Raw genomic sequence first — 21253 nt, forward strand, 5'->3', positions numbered from 1 at the left:
AACTCAAGCAGTAAAATTGCAAAAAAACGCAATTTCATCACGACCCGAGAGCAAAATCCGTCAATGAGCGAGATTCCTATTTAAAACCGGTATTTAGTTACTAAAAACGTATCTAGATTACACTAACATCATATAGAACACGACTAACCAGAATATTTCGCGGGAAAGCCACGGTTGCGAAGATAGCCCGAAGGTCGGGTTCGTATAGAGGGAAGTTCAGGCGCGTTCCTCAGGCAGTTTAGGTTGTGATCAGAATATTATTCTGATCCCGTGTATATATATGTGTGTGTGTGTGTGTGTGTGTGTGTGTGTGTGTGTGTGTGTGTGTGTGTGTGTTTGTACTGGCCTATGGCTTCCTGGAAATACAAGTTGCATATTTCCTAACACACACAACTAAGTGGGCACATGGTGTTGCCTCAAAGTAAGCAATAGTACGATCTCAGCAAATGTATCTTCAGGCACCTATGCCTCATCATCATGCCTTTGCGAGGGATACAGCTAGCATAGTTCGAGATGTTCTGGCACGCTCCTCTTGCAAGTTCCCATCTAGGCTCCAATACAGCTCCGCGGCCATCGCAAATTCATCCATAACCTTTCCGAAATGCTGGACTATTATCGGCTCAAATAAGGCTCTTAGATTGTTCACAAACCTGGTTGGGGTGCTCAGGGTGGTGGTCATGTATGTTCTAGGGTCGTGCACCCGCATCTCCCTGATCGAAAAAGAGCCTTCTGCCTCAATGATCTCCCTCAGCTCTTCGCTGGAAGGTCCATACAATGGCACGTAGAAAGAATCAAACTTTGCTTTGTCGATCACACCCTGCCAATCATATCATAGACCATGCGGTGAGATAATGGCACGCTGGATCGCAAGAGAAAAAAGTGTTATGCTAGAAATGTACCTCTGCGACCAGGACACTCAGGATCTGAGCTACAATTCCCGGGAAAATAATGAATTTGGAGGCAATTGCGTTAGAACACGTCCCTACCAGGGAAATAACCATTCGGCCTCCTGAGACCAATTCCTTGGCTCTCAGCTCCAAGAAAAGTGAGAAATCTTTCCTGAATTGTTGTGCATAGGCCTCACGGACCACAGGGAGCCTTTCACGCCTAGCGTGTTCATCAATGTCGTATACCGGGATGTGGTTCCTTGTTAAAACTTCAGGAGCCTGTAAAGGTAAGATTTTGCTTACGATACCCACAACTAATTCAATTGGATCAATTTATTGAGCTCACACCTTTGAGAGCCAATGCAAGCTGTTGGACGAGCAGACAAGATGCAAGGAGTCACTAGTGAACAATCGCTCGTAAAATGACCCCGGTGCGACACCAGTCACAACAATAGTCTTCTTGCTTTGACGAAGCGTGACCAAGTTCTTCACCACCATGTTGAAGTCGTTGTCAGGCAAGCCGTTTAGTAGCACACACACTTCCGGTGGTGGTTGGTTTATCTGAAGGTAGTGACCATGGATGGCGTCAATGGCAGTTGATATCAGTGCTACCGCATTTGGGCCAGAGGAGCAGCCCACATCCACGATCATCATCTTTCCATGCAACCAGTGGCGGAGACAGGGGGACCAGCAGGCCCCCCCCCCCCTAACATCTGAGATTTATTGCTAATTTGCTGATGCAGACTGTAAATTTAGTGATTATTTGGTGCTCAGATCATGTTTTTTCTTTGGTTTGGCCCTCCCTGATCTGTTTCAGCAGCACTCAGCCCCCTCAATCCTTTTTTTCTGCCTCCGCCACTGCATGCAACAAGGTGTTGGTGTTGCTGCATAAGTCAGTGATTGCCGCGTCTATCAGAGGCTTCATCCTGTTCTGCTCAGCATTCTGCAATCAGGCTGTGGTCCTTTAGAAAATCTAGTCTAACATTTTTTGCTAACGAGTGTGCTAATTAGCTCCTTCACTCAGTAGGTTGCATATTCCTTTTATCTGCAATTTCCAAATTCTCCATAGTAGTTTCCAGTGACTTACTCTTCATCAGCACATAAGTAGTATCAAGAAGCGAATTTGTTTTGTCTTGAATACATTTCTTTTCTCCTTTCATGTTGTTTAATTCACTCATGATGCAGAGAGGGAAAGAGTTTAGCATCAGTAACAAATGCAATGAGCTGCAAAAGGATACATACAACAGAAATACCCAACGGGTCTTTGGGTCCCATTGCACCTGATTTGAAAATGATAGTTTAGAAATTGTAAAAAATGTCAAACATCCTGAAACTTTTTAGAAACAAACTTGATCTAGTGCTATATTCTGTACAAAAATTTCCGCGAAGGAGTGACTTCCGTGGACTTCAGGACAAAAAAACAAAAAACAAATCGAGAGTTCAAAAAGTGTGAATAGTAATCTTTATACAATATCAAAAATAGAATACCATGGAACTCATTTGTTCGCACAACTTTTCGCACAAGTATAACACTATAGCATTCTTGTTTCCAAGTAGTTTCAGCAATTTTTGACTAATTTTGCGGGAAAAGAAAAAACAATTCGGTTGCATTGGCACCTGAGACCCAAAGATCCACGTACCACGTACAACCAATAGTTTACCAAATCATATCCATCCCGATTTCTTATCTAGGGTTGCTCTATCGGCTGTAGCTTGTTCTCCTTTGATTTCTTATCTAGGGTTGCTCTATCGGCTGTAGCAAGTTCAGTTTTGGAAGCAAAATGTCAAAGAAAATGTCATCAGAATCACCCAATTAATCGAGAGCGAAGATAAGATGCCACCTGAAAACTGGAGTTGCGTGCATAGCTTGTTTTGCCGTGCCCTGGATTCATATGAATAGCCTGTATGAAGGCCATGGCTTTGCTTGGAGGAAGCTAGGCTGACACAAGTTTGATGGAATCTGCAACACGTAGGTACTAACAATGAAGTAGCACTTAAATATTTTTGTTTTTTCTCTGGGACCATTCACTGTAGCCACTGGTGTGGTGCTGAAAATGTCGTTGCACCTAAATCTGGCAATGATGTCTAAAAAAAAAAGGGAAAAGCCTACCTTCACCCGACCGACAACGCGCGCCACGTCCGCCGGCTCCGCATCCGTCGGATCGTCTATGATCGAATGGACGAGAGCGTCCCCGCTTCCGCGTCACGCGCGTCCGTTTTCTGAAACAGAGGCCTTGTTTCATCACCGTGCGAGGGCGGCGGGGCTAGCGGCGCAGGACGTTGGGCGTTGGGCGACAGGGCCTATCCAGCGCGGTGGCCGACGTCGACTCCAGCAGGCAGCAGGTATGGATCTGAGATCTCCCCTCCCCTTTCCCCGCATTTCTGGCGATTCTGTACGTGTTCATAGCGGTTCTCCCCGGGGCGGCTTGATCCATACCACCGAGATGACGAGTGCGACTAGGAGGCAGACGCCTGGTTTGTTGGAGAGTGGTCGCCGGTGTAGGTAGTTCAGCGGCATTGTAGGTTGCCGGTGTAGTTAGGTTGCAGGATTTGGATTTGCTACAAGATTATTTTTACATAATTTCTGCACTGATAATGTCATGCAAAGGGACTTGAAGCTGCAGGATCCTTTGTAGTATTATTTCTGGATTTCTTGAGCTCACAGTTTCCGTAGGATTCTCTGTGATTTTCTCTAAAGCTCATAGCTTATGATAAACTTAAAGTTGCAGGGCCAGTCTTTTTCTTTTTCTTTGCAATAAGGGTCTTGTTTCAGTAGGTTTCTGCAACACAGGACTAGTTTCAGAAAGAATGAAAAAATGATTCAGTGGTGAAGGTTTTTTTTTCTGCAACTGAGGTCTTGTTTCAAAAGATTTCTGCAACATGTCTTTTGTTTCAGAAAGAAAAGAAATGATTCGGTTGTGAATGTTTTTCTTTTCTCCAACAAGGGTCTTGTTTCAGAAACATGGCCCGAGTTGCAGCGCCGGAGGAGCACCCGACATTAAAGAGTGAGAACATTGCAACATGATGCATGTTCCAGAAACATAGCTCCAGTTGCAGGAAAACGCGCCCCCCGTGCGTCGGCGGGACGACGACAGGGGAACCTGTTTTCGAAACAGAGGTGCTGTTGCGGGAAGTAAAAGGTGGTCACGCGCGCGCGATGGTCAGATCCGACGGCTGTCAAGGCGCTGATCGAATGGAGCTCCATGTGGCGGATGTTTCCCATACATCCGCTGGCCGACGCATAGCGGCGCCCAAAAAAAAAAACTAAATCTGGCAATGAATTTTCAGAAATTCTAGAGTAGCATATTCCATAGATACAATCTTTTCTTTCAGATAGGTATTGTTCTTATTTATTTACAGTGACAGCCGTTAAGTTTTCTTCAGTGCTTATGCAGAGTAACCTTAAGAATTGCTATATTGTGCAAAAACACACAATGACAACTACTCCTTCCAAGGAAATATAATAAGCCATGCCTGAAGTACATATGTGGGAATTAAATGTACATTTTTTTGAACTCAATTAAATCTACTTTTTGGATAATCCAAAGATTGTTAACCACGTCTACTATGTGATAAAATCTAGATTTAATTCCACTTTTTACCCTTAAGTTTTTGGTTTACGACAGATGAAAATTCTCAGTTTATACCACCATTTAAGCACACTTGCTGTTTGGTTTCTTCTAGTTGCTCTCAGTTCTGCAGATGATGGGTCCCACCTGTCAGCAAGGAAAAGAGAAATACGAACAGAAAAAAGAAAGACATGGCTGAGGTTCCAACATGAGACCCATGTGTGTCTCGGTCGGCCAACTATGCCTTGTTAGGGCATCTCCAACAGTTGTAAGATAAGTGTTGGTAAATTTGCCATCTAGAACATAGTGATGATGTGGCATGTAATAAATATGGAGAGAGAGTAAAGTTGTATGTAGATTAACCAACAACCTTTGCACAAGCTGCAAGGTGAAATAGAGAGCAATCACATTTATTTTCTCATCATTCATTGGATAGCTTAGATACAACCTATTGGACTAGTTGTATGATAATTTATTGGTTGATGACATAAACATTTTACCAACAAGACTAACACACAACCTGTTGGAGATGCCCTTAGAAAACGTGGCTAGCAACCGGTGATGTTCAGTTTTGGAAGTATAGCATTTAAATATTTCGTTTTTCTGGGACAATTCAGGATAGCTGCTGGTATGGTGCTGACAACGTTGTTGCACCTACATCTGGCAATGACTTTTCAGAAATTTTAGAGTTGCATATCCATGTATATAATCTTTTCTTTCAGAGAGGTATCATTTTTATTTATTTATTTACAATGACAGTCGTTAAGTTTTCGTTAGTGCTTATGTAGAGTAACCTTAACAATTACTCTCTCAGTAAAGAAATATAAAAGCGTTTAGATCACTAAAATAATGATCTAAATGCTATTATATTAGCTTGCAGAGGGAGTAATATGCTTTATATATTTTATTTATTTGACATGAATACGCATTATATTTTGAAATGAAGAGAGTAGGACGGAAGTAGGTTTTATATATATTTAGACAAAGGACGAAAGTGGGTGATTCTTTTGTTTTCTGCGAGGCGAGGCCTGTAAGGTGGGCCTAACCGGACACAGCTTGGGGCCCAGGTCCAATTAAAACACGACTCAGCACATCAGCCAGTGCGTAAACGCTTCACGAAGGCGGAATTCGTCCCTCTCTTTCTGTTCGGTTCTCCGTCCTCTCCTCCGTGACCTCTCCATGGCGGCTGCGAAGGCCTCGGCGAAGGAAGACGACGCGTAGGGGCTCTTCTCCTTGGCCGACCTCGGTCTCCAAGGTCCTCCCGCCCTCACCCTCTCTGATCCCCCGTGTCTCCGTGGCCCTGGTGATTTGGAGCTCACCCCCAATCTCGTCCATGTATGATTTGAAGCTCACCCCCAATCTCGTCCATGTATGATTGAAGTAGAAGTTTTACAGAAGACGCATGTTCAAACTCCACTTATTTGTTGCATATGAATATTAATTCATTCTATTGGATTCCTGTTATGTTAAGTACAATTACCATCTTCAAATCAGAAATTACAATCCTCTCATCTTCCATATCACCAGCTTTGAGAAATATTCAGCGCAATGATCTACAGTACTTTACAGCAAAGCAGTGTCTAGGTATGGTATTTCCACTAATCTCATGTCTTGAAGGCCCAATACAGTTTATTCATCAGAAATTAAAAAGAACGGCAGAAGCAAAGTATTTTACAGTAGCCTTTTTGTTCACTGTACAAAACAATGACCAGGTACACATAGTTAATATTCGTTTGAAAGAACACCAGATTCACTTGAAAAACTGATTGAATCTTACTTATCATCATGTGTTTCATTAGGTTTCCATTTGGATATAGCATAAATTACTCTCCCTTTCCATCCTTGCAGTAGCCAACCACCATCTTCAACAGCAAATAATTCCTCATGATAAAGTGTGTTCTTCTTTTGTACTATTTTGTTTAAGATGGCTGGATCAACAGGAAGCTGCTGGAACCCAGCCTTGAGGAACCTTGCTTGCCACTGCCTGTAACTTTCCCGCCTCTCGGTCCATTCTGCATCCTCACATGCTATGCTGTTGAGTGCATCCCGCCCAAAGAGGATCCTCTCGATCGTCTTTCTTGCTTCATTTTCCCGTGGAACATTTGCATCCATCATGTCAAACATTGAAGAGTAATGGAACATAACCTCTTTGAAACGTTGTATGAAGAAGGGAGAACTGCGTAACCCATTCACGGTGCCAGAAATAAAAATCTTTGGGTTCATCCTCCTCATAGTTTTGAGCACCTCGTCCCTTGTGCTATTTATGGCTTTGGTTTCATGACCGAGATTCTTCATCCGGAACATGCAGTTGATTATGAGGACTTCACCCTCCTCAATGTTAAGATCCTCAATTTTAATGGTCTCCCATCTTGAAGCGGCAATGCCCTGATACTGAAAAGGTACCTTGAACATGTTTGCATAATCAGCCAACCGTTTCCCTGTCTCCTTGATCATTTCGCATGGGCGTAAGCCTGGCTGGGGAACGTCTATACCTGTGATCCGAAGCTTAGGGGCTCCCTCTTCTTGCTTTGCAAACCTCTGAATCATTAATGGCCTCTGAAAGCCGAAGCCGATGCCGAAATCAATGATGTGCACTCTTGGATGCCCTTGTGAGACATCAAGAATAGCTTGGTTGGCAAAGTGGTATGACGCCCTGTCGAAAGGGCAAGATGCAATAAAAAGACTGTAAGCCTCTAACCAGTCTGTGGTACTTGTTCGCCTTTCCATGAGATTTTGATAAACCTGACTCCTGGTCCCAGCCAAGTGTGCCTCGAGGCCATCCACCAAGTAAAATGCCAGTCTCTGGGTACAAGTACCATCTGGTGAGGAGTGTTGCCCTATCTTCTTTAGGATTTCACTGGCCAACAGGTGGTTGCCTTCTGCCACAGCTTCTGCGCAATTGATGAGGAGATTCCTGAGATCAACCAACTCTCTCCTCGGTTGCTTCCTCTGCCATAGCTTCAGACGTCCTTTGCTCCGGCCTTTCAGTGAGTTATTGTTTCCTTCCCCTGCCATCCTTTCTCGCAGTCTTGTTCTCCGGTCGAAACTCTTCCGACCATAGCATAGCAGAACTCGGTCGAAATTTTCGTTTCGAATTATGGCACAAGTTGTGATGGCATGATGTGTATTGCTCCTATCTTGAAAGATATCCCAGCCCCTTTGGTCTGCCACCTCAAAGATTGCATTTTCGCTCCTCTCTACTACTTTTACCTTCGTAGTCAGTTGGGAAATATAAAGTACGTCATTCTTTAAATATATCACCAGCTTATCAATACTTGGAGCACACATTTTTTCCTCCTCAACACCTCTCTGACAATGCAAGGCAGGGAAGCCAGATTTGGAAGTCCATCCAACACTTACCAATGGATGGTCTGGTAGAAAAAGACTCCTGTTGCAGGTATATGGACTCAACGGGGTTGCTAAGGGCTGTAACACATTGTAACTGGAATAGTCATTACTGAAGCTAGTGGTCCTGAGCCTCTTGTAACGGCTGGTCCCACTCTTATCAGCGTTGTCTGGTTTGTTGTTTCTATGCAATGGCGGCCAGTCAGTAGCTGATGCGTACACCTCCCCAAGAATGTCACGGAATGGCTTCTCAGCGGCCTGGAGGGCAGTCTCCCCTTGGCATACGTCGACCCCCTCGTCGACGTCTTCCATCAGCATCTGACTTATGTAGTGAAGAGCATTGTTTGATCTGATCTGGTGGTGCTCAGGGCTACGCCCTGCAGCAATCTGAACTTGGTTTTGTCCAGGGCTGCTGTTGACGCTGCACAACCCAGGGCTGGTGACTCCACCAAGCAGATATGTGCTTGGTTGGTTGGCTGGGTTAAGAACTGTGGAGTGTGGACTACTCAGGTCGTAGTTGTACATGGTGAGTTGCTGCTCGGAAGAGGAATCACCATCGTATGGTTGGTCGGTTGCTGCGATGCCGTCCAGATTGTCACGGAGAGGTTCAATCGCCATTCTGGAAAGTCTGCTTTCCACCTCAATATGAGATATATGATTCTTCTTTGGCCCGCAGCAAATGCATCAGCTTGTTTCCTGGAAGATGGAAGCTAAATTAGGAAATTATGTGAGACGACCGTCCACCTTGCTCATGTGCTACAATCTAGAATGCCCATTGTTGATCAACCCAGTCTACAGGGTGTTGTATGCTAGGCTTTCTCCGGTCCAAAAGGCTGAGGCGGAGAAAGAGCATTAGGCTTTAGCTAGTAGAAAGGCTGAGGTGGAGAAGTAGTGTTAGGCTTTAGCTAGTAAAAAGGCTGAGCTGAACGGCAGCAGGAAGTTTCCTAGTACTGTAGATAGGAATGTGCTATGCATGTTCATAGTAGTAGCACCGTAAGTGTCATCCGGGTCCTATAAAAGGAGCTGCTCCCCATCGGTTGTAAGCAGGGCAAATAGCAATCAAAGTGAAGTAGCATTACCACTACCACGAGCCTCACTCCGTAGTAGTACGTGAGCATCTCCAAGTGAGTGTGTGTGAGCGTTGCTTGTGTCGTGCTAGCTTGCACTAGCTGCTACTTAGGCTGTTTTTTTTGCTCTCCTAGCTCAGTGTGCAGCTGCAGATTATTTTGGTAACTCTGTTAGTGTACAAGAAGAGAGCTAGTCAGTAGTTTTGGGCAACACCTGTAAACCGGAATTCTGCTTCCCTCACCCTCTACTTCTTGCTGTTTATTAGATATTCAGCTTATGATTGTTTTGACATGCCATCAGTGGCGGAGCTTCACAAGGTTCAATGTGTGTGTGTGTGTGGTGGGGGGGTAATGCTGTCCCATAAAAATTTTCTTCAGTAATTTACCCAAACCTGGGAGGGCGGTGGCCCCTGCAGGGTTGCACTAAACTCCGCCAGTGCATGCCATACTGATTGGAAAAGAAAACTGAAGACTTGCACACACAAGAACATTATTTTACCCAGTTAAACATAGAATGTTTAATTCACATCAATAACAGAAACATCACACCTAGCGATTTGTGAATCTACGACAAGCCTAATACCACTGTTCATATTATTTATTTGCAGGAAGCTCCTCATCTGATCGAAGCAAGTAGCAAAAGCAGGGAAGCACACACCTTGGTTATTGAGCAGCATCCGATCCAATGCTTTGAGAGGAGTAATGAGGATGTGGGCTATGAAAGAAGAGTAGTGAGGCTGTGGTGTAGATTTATACCGTATTTTTGTTGTTCCTCTACCTTGTTGCTTCGTTCCCAACGTCCGCCATGGTTATCTCTACTCCTAATGTCTCAGTTGGTAGTCTCTGTTCCGGTTTTATTTTCGTCCCACCACTTTCGTCCGGTTTTATTTCGCTGGTTTTTTTCGTCTCCCCCCCCCCCCACCCCACCCCACGCATGCAGCCCAAAAAAAAGACGCTGCAAAAAAAAACCAAAGCCTATCGATCCCCTCGAGGACACAGCGCCGCCCTCGTGCGATCTCGAGGTCACAGCGCCGCCTCCCCTCGATCGCCAACTCCGACGTACGATCTTGCCGCTGCCGACCTCCCAGAGGAGACGTCGCCCACGGACGTCCGGGATCGCCGCCGCAGACTTAAGGGATCAACGTCGCCGACCTCCCAGAGGAGACGCCGCCGCCGCCGACCTCTGAGGGGAGACGGCACCACCACCTCCGCTAAACCCTAGGCATCCACCACCGTGCTCCCGCCGTCGGGTTCCGCCTGCGTTCGCCACCATGTGATCGCCTTCCTCCCTCAGGTTCATCTTCCCTCTTTTCTCTGTTTGGATCAAGACGGAGAGAATCAGATCTGAGACGGAGAGAATCAGATCAGGATAGAGAGACGGAGATGAGGATTGAGGCTATGGGATCCCTTGCTAAAATTGAGAGGGAGGGAGGGAGGGAAAGGGTATCCTTGTGCAGGGCTGTGCGGACCTCGTTCAGTTCATGATGCATTGACTCGTTCAGTTTCTGCTATGTTCTTAAACCGTTCTTCTTTTCATGTACTAATATGAGTAGTACCACCGTAGTCTTCTTTCTCTGTACTCCAAAATCTGAAAGAGGATGTCAATTATGTGATCGGAAAGATACCACCTATATAAAAAGAAAAGTAACCAGTCGTCATCACTCCAAGGTATTCAAGTAAGGAAGCATGCGTTTGTTGAGTTATGCAAGGCCATGCTTCCGTGTTTTGTGTGGATGCTGGAACGCACAGGCATTTTATCTTCTTGCTCCTTTATACCAAATTTTGGTATTTTATCTTTTTAACTGACAGAACCACTCTATATTTGTCGGCATGGAAATTGGAATAGACATTGTAGATCCAGTGTGAGAATATCGTAGCTGCGCTAAGTAAATGTACTATTGTTTAGAATGATAGTCTCACTATTTTTTTTAAAGTTAGGATGGTTTGCCTTACTAATTGTATTTTAATTTTTTTGTTGTTGTTCAATTTGCTCTATGCCATATTATTCTATTTTTGGGAGTTCATGAAGTCATTCTGAAATTTTATTTTTCATGTTGCTCAGCTCCTTTTCTCTACGCTCTGTCAGGCTGCAACAGCCTAAGTTTTTATTTTCTATCTGGGCTCCACTGGCAGTAGTAGGATGCTCATTGGCAACCCAAGGTGTGTATGCCCGTACTTCCCCAAGGTACTCAAGCCCCATGCCCGGGGCGACTTCAGCCACTGGACAATAGTTCCGCCTTAATTTGTTCCATATATGTGTGCAGTATCAATGCATTTTCCATTCAACTTTCTAAAGATTTTTGTTCACAGATGTGTGCTGCTGTGAGGCATGTAGCACCACTTCTCCTGACTGCCATAATCAGTGGAAGATCTCATGACATGGTATGTGGTTCATGTTTTCTGTACCTCTTGATATTTGACTTTGTGAAACTAACCGAATTGTACTAAAGATAGGCGTCATGGTCTCATGGAATGGACATCATGGGGCTTATTAGGAACTCTGCGTTCAGCGGGCACCATGCCGAAAGGTGAAGCAACTTTTGGTATTTTGTTATAGCACGATTTGTTCTTCTGTTTCCTAAACTTGATCGCTCACTTGCTTTCTTTCACATGGTAAAGAGGTCAATCTCTTCCAATACACAATCGCTGAGGTATGTATCAATGTCTAAAGGTTAAAAAAGACCCAGGTTACACCATATGGTTTAGGTTGCTCACCTTGGTGGCTGACTAGGCGTTCAAAAATCTTAGTGAGAGTATAAAGGACATTGTTGATGGTGCAATAATGGAACACAACAAGTTGTGTGTGTGTGTGTGTGTGTGTGTGTCGCACGACCTGGGAGTCTACATCTAAGAGTTCCTTTCAGTTTTCTATCAGAAACATTTCTTTATAAAAGCTCTGTTGGACACTTATCTTCTCTTTACTTATCGTTTCGTGGGACTACGAAAAAGTTCATCTGTGTGTAACTACAGGGTTCTCGAAGTCCGCCCTCTCATTGACAGGGTGAAAGTTGTGGAATTTTTGCTTTAACTGCCTGGAGCAAGATGACAGGACATACAAAGGTGCATTCAAGGTAAGCTCCAGTGAAATTAGGTGTTCATAAGACAATTCTTTCAAGTTGCGACCTACATTTTGGTGTCTCCGTTCATCAAGTTCTGAGCACCAGCTCCAGTGAAATTAGGTGTTCATCCAGCCATACTCCTAGGTGGCTTTCTTTGGTGTGCTTATTATTGTGTAGTTAGTGGTTATGCACATGCCTCATCATCTGATATTTCTGCAGTAGTTACTGAAAGCAATCTGAGGACAAAGCTTTGATTGTTGTTGTAGTTGAAGATTCAGAGTTGCAAGGCAGGCACAGTTAACAGGGATAAGAAACTATAGAAGATTTATCAAACCAGATATGGGCTTGGTTATGCACTGAATCATTGTGGAGAATCATTGTGATGTTTCATATGCTAGACTGAAGTACGCACCTTTTAAGAGTATCACTGATACTCCAGTCACCCATAAAAATGGAAGTACTGAAAATTAGTTTGTAAGGAAAATAACTAAATAGTGAGTCCGAGCAAACCTACTGCCTAGATTACATGAGATCATTTTAGCTCTAAGAGTTTCTTTTATCTTTTTTTACATTCTGGTAAACATGTGGGTGAATAACTGTTAGAAATTGTTCTGTATGTACACGTGCATTCTACTAGAACTGATGCTTGGAAGAATAAAAAGTTCTATAATATTTGTAAGCCAAGCAGTGGAAAACCTCACTCCTCACAGTAGATTAACATCGTCTACGTATCTACTTTGTCGAAGCAGAGTCCACAGGTTTACTCATGTCATCTGTTTTTTGTTGTTTGAGGGAAGGTTTGTTAGGAGCCCATCTCTTCTGCAGCAAGCCCTGCAGAAAGAGAGCTAGATATAATGGTACTTGCTAGCCTTTTCATGGACACTTCCTTTTGGCCTTTTTTAGTCTCTCTCATTAGGTAAGATACTTCAATGAGTGAGAATTTTTTGTTCCCTCCCTTTTTCATTGTCTTTTGAGTTTTGCTTTGTGGTGAGAGGAGGATAGAGATACCCAATTGCCGTGGGGATCAGAGATTAGGTGAGGTCACATTGTTTGTCTCGGCTTTACAATGTGAGGTAAAGGAAGAAAATAAAGTAATGTTAGAATATTACAATCATATATCTAGACATATCTCTACTCCTAATGGAGCAGTTGGAAAATAAAAGTCGGGAGAAGTATGAATCCGAACACGATCCCCTCCGTCCTCCTCCCGCGACGCGCGTCATGGGAGAAACCCTAGCGCCGCCGCCGCCAGGACCCTCTCCTCCTCCCCTTCTCCCCTCCCCTGCCGCCGCCTGCGAGCAAGGTCGGGCGAAGCCCGGTCGACTCCGGCGGTGTGGGGGGGGGGGGGGGGTCTTCCCTTCACCGCGTGGCCGCGTGTGGCGCCGCATGGCGTGGCCAGCGAAGGCGCAGTGCGAGCAGGGGGCACGGCGGCATGGCATCTTGTAGGAGATATGCCCTAGAGGCAGTAATAACAGTTATTTTGTATCTCCAAGTTTGTAATGAATGTTTATGATCCATGCTATAACTGCAATGATTCTCGAGTCTACAATATCCACGAGGCTCGGAGGGAACTCATATGCACGTGTGGTATTATAAACGGTAAAATATATTCCTAGTCTTGCCTCTAAGACTAGCTCAAGTATTGCATGATGATCCTGTTTCCTGATCATGGGCATGACTATGCCGGCAATTTTGAGGGCACAAGTTTGGTAGAACGCTTGTGTTGAATCAACCCGGATTGATGTTATGCTATGAGATACCTTCGTCACAAGTTTATGGTTAATATCATTGAGATAGTTAATGTTTGCATAATTCCTTAGACCATGAGAGTATCAAGTTCCTTCGTGCTTGCTTCGTGAACTTTGGGATTTGTTAAACGTCATCCGTAACTGGGTGGCTATTACGGCAGCTTTCGGGTTCACGGAAAAGTATAGGAAGTAACAAGATAGCTCAAGATTGGGATTTGCTCCTCCGACGATGGAGAGATATACTCGGGCCCTCTCGGTGTAACGGTATCCATTATCGTCTGGCCAGACACATTGTGATTTGATCACTGGGATGCCGGAACACGGAAACGAGAAAAGAGAACAAAACCGGTAACGAGGTAACTTGCATGGTGGAAAAATTGTTCGTCCATAGGCATGCAATAAATCTCACCTCGGGTGTTTGTGACATATCGCGAAGCAACAGGAATAGCTCGCTGCAACTGGAGGTTCACTCGAATATTCATTCGTGTGGGTATAGGGGTCAATATGGGTGTCCACGGCTCCGATGTTGATCATTGATCGGAAGGGGTTCCAGGTCATGTCTATACTTCACCGAACCTATAGGGTCACACGCTTAAGGGTCATCTATCTGCTGAATACTAGACAGGGAGTCTGAGAGAAAATCACCGAAAAGGTTTCGGACACCGAAAAGTTTCGAACAGCGGAATCGTACCGCAGAGAGAGGTCATCGGATAAGTTTCGATGATACCGAAAAGTTGTTTCGGGATACACCATTAAGTCAAATTGGTTTCGGCACATGCCTGATAATTCTTGGAGGATGCCAGAATCATTCTGGAAGCTTTTTGGAATTTTCTGAGATAAAAACCGGAAATGTTCCGAAGTTGCCGGAGCCACTTCAGATGCTTTTCGCAGATGAAAATCACTAAACCGGAATTGTTTTGGAACGCGTTGAAAATAATTTTGGTGGGTACTGGAAATGTTCTAAGCCCACATAAATATTTTCAGTTCGAACAGACGCTGAAAAATGTCGTCGTGAATAGTGAAAGTGCTTTTTGGGATATTTTATGGTGAGTCACCTTTTGGGATATCTCCAAAAGGCTTCTAGAAGGGCTTGGGGGCCAAGCATGCTCCTCATGGGGGTCCCCCAAGGGGGTTGGCCGGCCACATGTGTGGGGCTCCATGGAGCTCCACTTCACTCCCCATTATGCCCTTCATGTGTGACATTTGCATGGGCATTTTGGGTTTTTGTGAGCCATCCCTACCCCTTGGCTTTCCTATAAATAGAGGAGGAGTGGGCAGCCCAAAGCTCATCCCTTGCTCTCATACACATGCCATGCATTATCTGGCTTCTTCTCTCCCTCCCACGAAAAGAGTTTCGTAGAGCCGTAAGGCTGTCTGGGTTCCGGCAGGAACTAGTTCTGGACGGCGAAGCCCTGCCGGATAGCTGACACGGTATGTGTGCAACCCCGTAGAGAGATTGTAGTTTCGATCTTTTGCCTGAGGGGCTGTTCGAGTGTCCTCCCGAAGGGCTGTCCGAGTCTCCGTCCGAGTTTCGAGGGTCCTCCCGAAGGGCTGTCCGCGACATTGTCCGGGGGACTGTCCGACCGCCTCCCGAAGGGCTGTCCGGAGAGGGAGTACATCCTCGTGGTTGGGAGGTTGTAAATCCTAGCTGCGGGGATCTGCACCGACGATCTACACCGACTCTTCTTCCGCTGTGCTTCGAGTCGGTACGGATCAGATCAAACCTTGTATGCAGTCTCCATAGTGGTCCTGGGCGTGCTCGCTATACCGAAAAATTTTGTTTTCTGTCGCGTTCCCCTACAGTGGCATCAAGAGCCGTGCTATGCGTAGATGCAGGTTACGATCTAGAATACATGGAGATGTATGGGTATTGCATAATATAATTTTGGAGTAGATGAGATCTATTGCTGAAAATTATTTATGCGGGTGACAGATGAAATCGGTTACCCGACGTTCTTGTTGCTTCCCTAGAATTTGCGTTTGCTCAATCTCGAGACAGCATGGTGGAATTTGACAAAGTTCTGGCAATCCGTGATCCTGATTGATCATGGAAGTGCTATCAGTTCTTTGGGTTCTGCCATAGTCAAAAGAAAGATGAAATTCGCAGATGAAAGGGCATTGCATATATGATCTGCACGGGGGTCATGCGTATGACGAAGTTTAGTATGGGGCTCGAGATTTAATTATCTCGTGTTTCATACACACCGAGATGTTAATCTAGCAACTTGAATAATCATACTTGATGATAAAACGTTGGTAGCTGCGGTTTAAGTCAAAACCTTAGAAGCCACGTAAAATAAAATTTTGCATAAACCGATTAGAGGCGTCTAACTTGGTTTTGCAGGATGTGCATGTGATGTGGTATAGCAATGCTCATATTCAATTTGATTATGTATGAGATGACTATATGATGTAACTAACATGACCTGTGTGTCATGATTCTGCATGATGGCTGGAGCCATATGATTGCACTTTAATGACCTGCGTGTCAACCTTAAGTAATGCACTTATTTTATTAGCTATAGAGATAGCAATATTATCTGGTGCATCGAGAAGGTGGTGGCAATCTTCGCGAAGGTGAACACCGACGCAAATGCCGAAGACGAAGAATTGAAAGACTTCTCCGTCAGAAAGGGCTATACCATATCATGCTAATTATGAATTGCCTGAGATGTTTATCCCCTATGATGCACCCTTCTTGATTGCGCGGTAGTCGCTTTTATTAGGGTGATCTCTCACTTAAAAATATCAAGTAGATAGTGTTCTCCCAAGTGTAGCACCGTCACGGCACCTATCTTTTCGGGGTGCGCCGTGTCACACGGGTACGAACGATTAGAGAAGTGTGAGGCGGGTGAGTTGAGACCTCGCAGCGAGATCACTTGGTTGTCTTGACGTTCAGGCATGACCGTCATGAGCTCGGAACACACGCATCGAAAGATGAACAAGAGTCACATAGTGATGTGATTGGCAAGTTGGCCTACCGGTTAAGATTTTCGTCATCAGTGGTGTTACACTGGCGAACAATCAAGACACGGATCTTGAATCACTCATAATCAATTTTGGGAGATATTGATTTGAGTGGGAGTGCATTTTAGAATAAAATGTTTATTCACTAGTGCAAATTTCATTATAAACAAAGTCTAAGTGAAACTTGTGTCTTCGTTGTAGATCAAATGGCTCGCAACACCGCGTTCAACTTAGGCCCGATGTTAGAGAAAGAGAAGTTAGCTACGACTGGAAACAACTATGCGGGCTGGGTCCGTAACCTGAGGATTGTCCTCAGGAGCGCTAAGAAATTGTACGTGCTTGAAACTGCTCTTTCCAGCTAAACCGGCGGCAGATGCACCGGTAGATGAACAAAATGTCTGGGCCACTAAGGATGATGATCACAACTTAGTGCAGTGCCTCATGCTAGCTTGCATGAGTCCAGGGCTTCAAAAACGTTTTGAATTCCATAAAGCCCGTGATATGATCCGGGAATTGGATGCTCTGTACAAGGAAACCGCAAAGTCTGAACGATATGATATCATGAAGGCTTTGATGGATTGCAAGATGGCTGAGGGTAGTTCAGTTGGCGAACACGTGGTCAAAATGATTGGCTATTCTGAAAGGCTTAAAGCCCTAGAATTTCCACTTCCACCTGGCCATATGATGGACATGTTGCTTTCTTCACTCCCCCCGTCTTACGACGGTTTTGTCATGAACTACAACATGACAGGGATGGAGAAGACGCCGGAAGAAGTGCTCGCCATGCTGAAAACTACAGAAGGAGGACTGCGGAAAAATCGCAAGCAAGTGTTGCTTGTGAATAAAACCGCCAGTTTCAAAAAGAAGAAAGGCAAGCCAAAGAAGGGCAAGGGCACCGGTAAGACCGGCTCCCAAAGCAACTCTAAGGGCGGAGCAAAGAATGAAACTGAGTGCTTCTACTGCAAGGGCACATGACACTGGAAGAGAAACTGCAAGAAGTATCTGGAAGATAAGAAGACCGGGAAAACCGGAAAAGGTATAATTGTTATACAAGTTAATGTCATTGACGTTTTGCTTGCTAGCGAAAACTCTAAGTCTTGGGTATTTGATACCGGATCGGTTGCTCACATTTGCAACTCGATACAGGGACTTCAGAAGGTGCGCAAGCTAACAAAGAATGAAGTCGTGATGCGCGTCGGGAACGGCGCTGGGATCGCTGCTCAAGCCGTCGGCATTATGCCTCTACGTCTCCCTTCAGGATTTATCTTAGAACTAAGTAACTGTTATTTTGTTCCACTGTTGTGTAGAAACATTATCTCCGGATCATGTTTGGTACACGATGGGTATTCGTACAAGTCTGAGAACAATGGTTGTTCACTTTATTGTAAGGATATGTTTTATGGATTTGCACCCATTGTTTGGGGCCTTTTCATACTAAATCTTGAATGTGGAAATGATGTCTTTAACGTGAATGCTAAACGCCTTAAGAAGGCTGATACCACCACCACTTTCATGTGGCACTGTCGCCTTGGCCACATAAGTAAGAAACGCATGCAAAGACTCCATAAAGATGGAGTTTTACCGTCCCTTGATTTTGAATCATTTGACACATGTGAAGCTTGCCTGATGGGGAAAATGACCAAGACGCCGTTCACGGGTCATCCTGAATGGGCGGGTGAATTATTGAGATAATGCATAGTGATGTATGTGGTCCAATGAACACAGGCGCACGGGGTGGATATTTTTACTTCGTGACTTTTACTGATGATTTGAGTAGGTATGGCTATATCTACTTAATGAAGCATAAATCGGAACCTTTGAAAAGTTCAAAGAATTTCAGAATGAGGTAGAAAATCATCGTAACAAAAAGATTAAGTTTCTGCGGTCTGATCGCGGAGGCGAATATCTTAGTCATGAGTTTGGCCAACATCTGAGTGATCGTGGAATCGTTTCACAGCTTACGCCTCCCGGAACTCCACAGAGAAATGGAGTATCGGAACGACGTAACCGAACCTTGTTGGACATGGTAAGGTCAATGATGTCTCTTACAAATCTTCCAATATCTTTTTGGGGTCACGCACTACTTACTGCTGCTCACACACTAAACAAAGCACCGTCTAAATCTGTTGAGACGACGCCACATGAGATGTGGCACGGGAAGAAACCCGACCTGTCGTTTTTCAAAATTTGGGGTTGTGAAGCTTATGTAAAGCGTTTACAGCCAAGCAAACTTGATCCCAGATCAGACAAATGTTACTTTGTAGGTTATCCCAAGGAGACAGTTGGGTATTCTTTCTACCACGCCTCCGAGAACAAAGTGTTTGTTGCAAAACATGGAGTCTTTCTTGAGAAAGAGTTTCTCACTAAAGAAGTGAGTGGGAGGACAGTACAACTCAATGAGATTAGTGAATCTTCGGCAACCGTTGATATGGCTAAGGAACCGGAAGAAATTCCGCTAATTATCCCTACAACCGAGCCGGAAGTTGTCGCATGTGATGCGGAGACTTCAGACAATGTTGTAACTGAACCGCGCAGATCAGGTAGGGCTATCCAGCCACCTGAGTGGTTTCATAACGAAATCTTCATTCTTGAAGACGATGAACCTGCGCACTACAAGGAAGCGATGGCGGGGCCCAGCTCAAAAGAATGGCACAAAGCCATGAGATCCGAAATGGAATCCATGTACGAAAACCAAGTTTGGAACTTGGAAGAACTTCCAGAAGGCGTAAAGCCCATTGGTTGTAAATGGATTTTCAAAAGAAAGACGGACGCGGATGGTAACATTACTATCCACAAAGCTAGACTTGTCGCGAAAGGGTTCACACAAGTTCCAGGAGTGGACTACGACGAGACTTTCTCGCCAGTAGCTATGCTTAGGTCTGTTCGGATATTGCTAGCAATTGCTGCTTATTTCGACTATGAAATATGGCAGATGGATGTCAAAACGGCTTTCCTAAATGGAAACCTCAAAGAGGATGTATACATGATACAGCCAGAAGGTTTTGTCATTCATGAGGATGCTGGAAAGGTATGCAAACTTCAGAAAGCCATTTATGGTCTGAAGCAAGCATCAAGGAGCTGGAACATTCGTTTTGATGAAGTGGTCAAAGAGTTTGGCTTCATCAGGAATGACGAAGAATCTTGTGTTTACAAGAAGTTTAGTGGGAGCACAAAAGCATTTCTAATCTTGTATGTGGATGACATATTGTTGATTGGAAATGACGTGAATTTTCTTAGCAAATAAAAGACTCATTGAAGAAAAGTTTTTCAATGAAAGACTTAGGCGAAGCGGCATATGTATTAGGCATCAGGATCTATAGAGATAGATCAAAACGCCTGATAGCGCTTAGCCAAAGCACGTACATTGACAAGGTGTTGAAAAGGTTCAACATGGAGAACTCCAAGAAAGGCCTACTCCCCATGTCACCTGGCACAGTGCTTTGCAAGAATCAGAGTCCTCGGACTCTGGATGAGCGAGTACAAATGAATGATGTTCCATATGCCTCGGCAGTTGGTTCTATTATGTATGCCATGCTATGTACAAGACCAGATGTTTCCTATGCGCTAAGTGTTAGCAGCCGGTACCAAAGTGATCCAGGGTTGGAACACTGGGCCGCAGTCAAGGGTATTCTTAAGTACCTCAGAAGGACCAAGGATTTACTCCTTGTGTACGGAGGTGATGAAGAGCTCATTGTAAGTGGTTACACTGATGCAGGCTTCATGACTGACCCAGATGACTTCAAATCTCAATCAGGCTACGTTTTCATATTGAACGGCGGCGCAGTTGATTGGAAAAGTTCCAAACAAAAGACTGTGGCGGATTCTACGACGGAGGCGGAATATGTTGCTGCTTCAGAAGCCTCCAAGGAGGCGGTATGGATCAAACAATTTCTTGAAGACCTTGGTGTGGTTCCTAGTGCCCAGGACCCGGTGGAGATCTATTGTGATAATAGTGGCGCCGTGGCTCAGGCAAGGGAGCCAAGTTCGCACCATAAGACAAGACATATTCAACGCAAATATAAACTCATTCGACATCATGTCGAAGAGGGTTTAGTGAAAGTACGCAAAGTTCACACGGATCTGAACGTGTCAGACCCGATGACAAAGCCTCTACCACGAGCAAAACATGAGCAGCACCGGATAGCCATTGGTGTTAGGGAAGCCATGTAACTGGATTATGACTCTAGTGCAAGTGGGAGTCTGTAGGAGATATGCCCTAGAGGCAGTAATAACACTTATTTTGTATCTCCAAGTTTGTAATGAATGTTTATGATCCATGCTATAACTGCAATGATTCTCGAGTCTACAATATCCACGAGGCTCGGAGGGAACTCATATGCACGTGTGGTATTATAAACGGTAAAATATATTCCTAGTCTTGCCTCTAAGACTAGCTCAAGTATTGCATGATGATCCTGTTTCCTGATCATGGGCATGACTATGCCGGCAATTTTGAGGGCACAAGTTTGGTAGAACGCTTGTGTTGAATCAACCCGGATTGATGTTATGCTATGAGATACCTTCGTCACAAGTTTATGGTTAATATCATTGAGATAGTTAATGTTTGCATAATTCCTTAGACCATGAGAGTATCAAGTTCCTTCGTGCTTG

The 21253-nt window shown here is 44.6% G+C and overlaps 2 protein-coding genes across 2 annotated transcripts; both read right to left on the reverse strand.

The window, feature by feature from the left end:
- Window positions 1–475: 475 nt before the first annotated feature.
- LOC123179953 (probable jasmonic acid carboxyl methyltransferase 2) lies at window positions 476–2779 on the reverse strand. The gene is made up of 5 exons (XM_044591867.1): window positions 2729–2779; window positions 1744–1830; window positions 1236–1541; window positions 900–1166; window positions 476–817 (listed from the first exon to the last, which is right to left on the reverse strand). Exons 1-5 carry the CDS (start codon window positions 2777–2779, stop codon window positions 476–478), a joined length of 1053 nt encoding a protein of 350 aa, XP_044447802.1.
- A 3268-nt stretch (window positions 2780–6047) lies between these two features.
- Window positions 6048–8827, reverse strand: LOC123179955 (scarecrow-like protein 34). The gene has a single exon (XM_044591868.1). The coding sequence runs from the start codon at window positions 8417–8419 to the stop codon at window positions 6230–6232; it is 2190 nt and encodes a 729-aa protein (XP_044447803.1). The 5' UTR covers window positions 8420–8827; the 3' UTR covers window positions 6048–6229.
- Window positions 8828–21253: the final 12426 nt, after the last annotated feature.

This window comes from Triticum aestivum, chromosome 1D, assembly GCF_018294505.1.
Source record: "Triticum aestivum cultivar Chinese Spring chromosome 1D, IWGSC CS RefSeq v2.1, whole genome shotgun sequence".
Classification (NCBI taxonomy): domain Eukaryota; kingdom Viridiplantae; phylum Streptophyta; class Magnoliopsida; order Poales; family Poaceae; genus Triticum; species Triticum aestivum.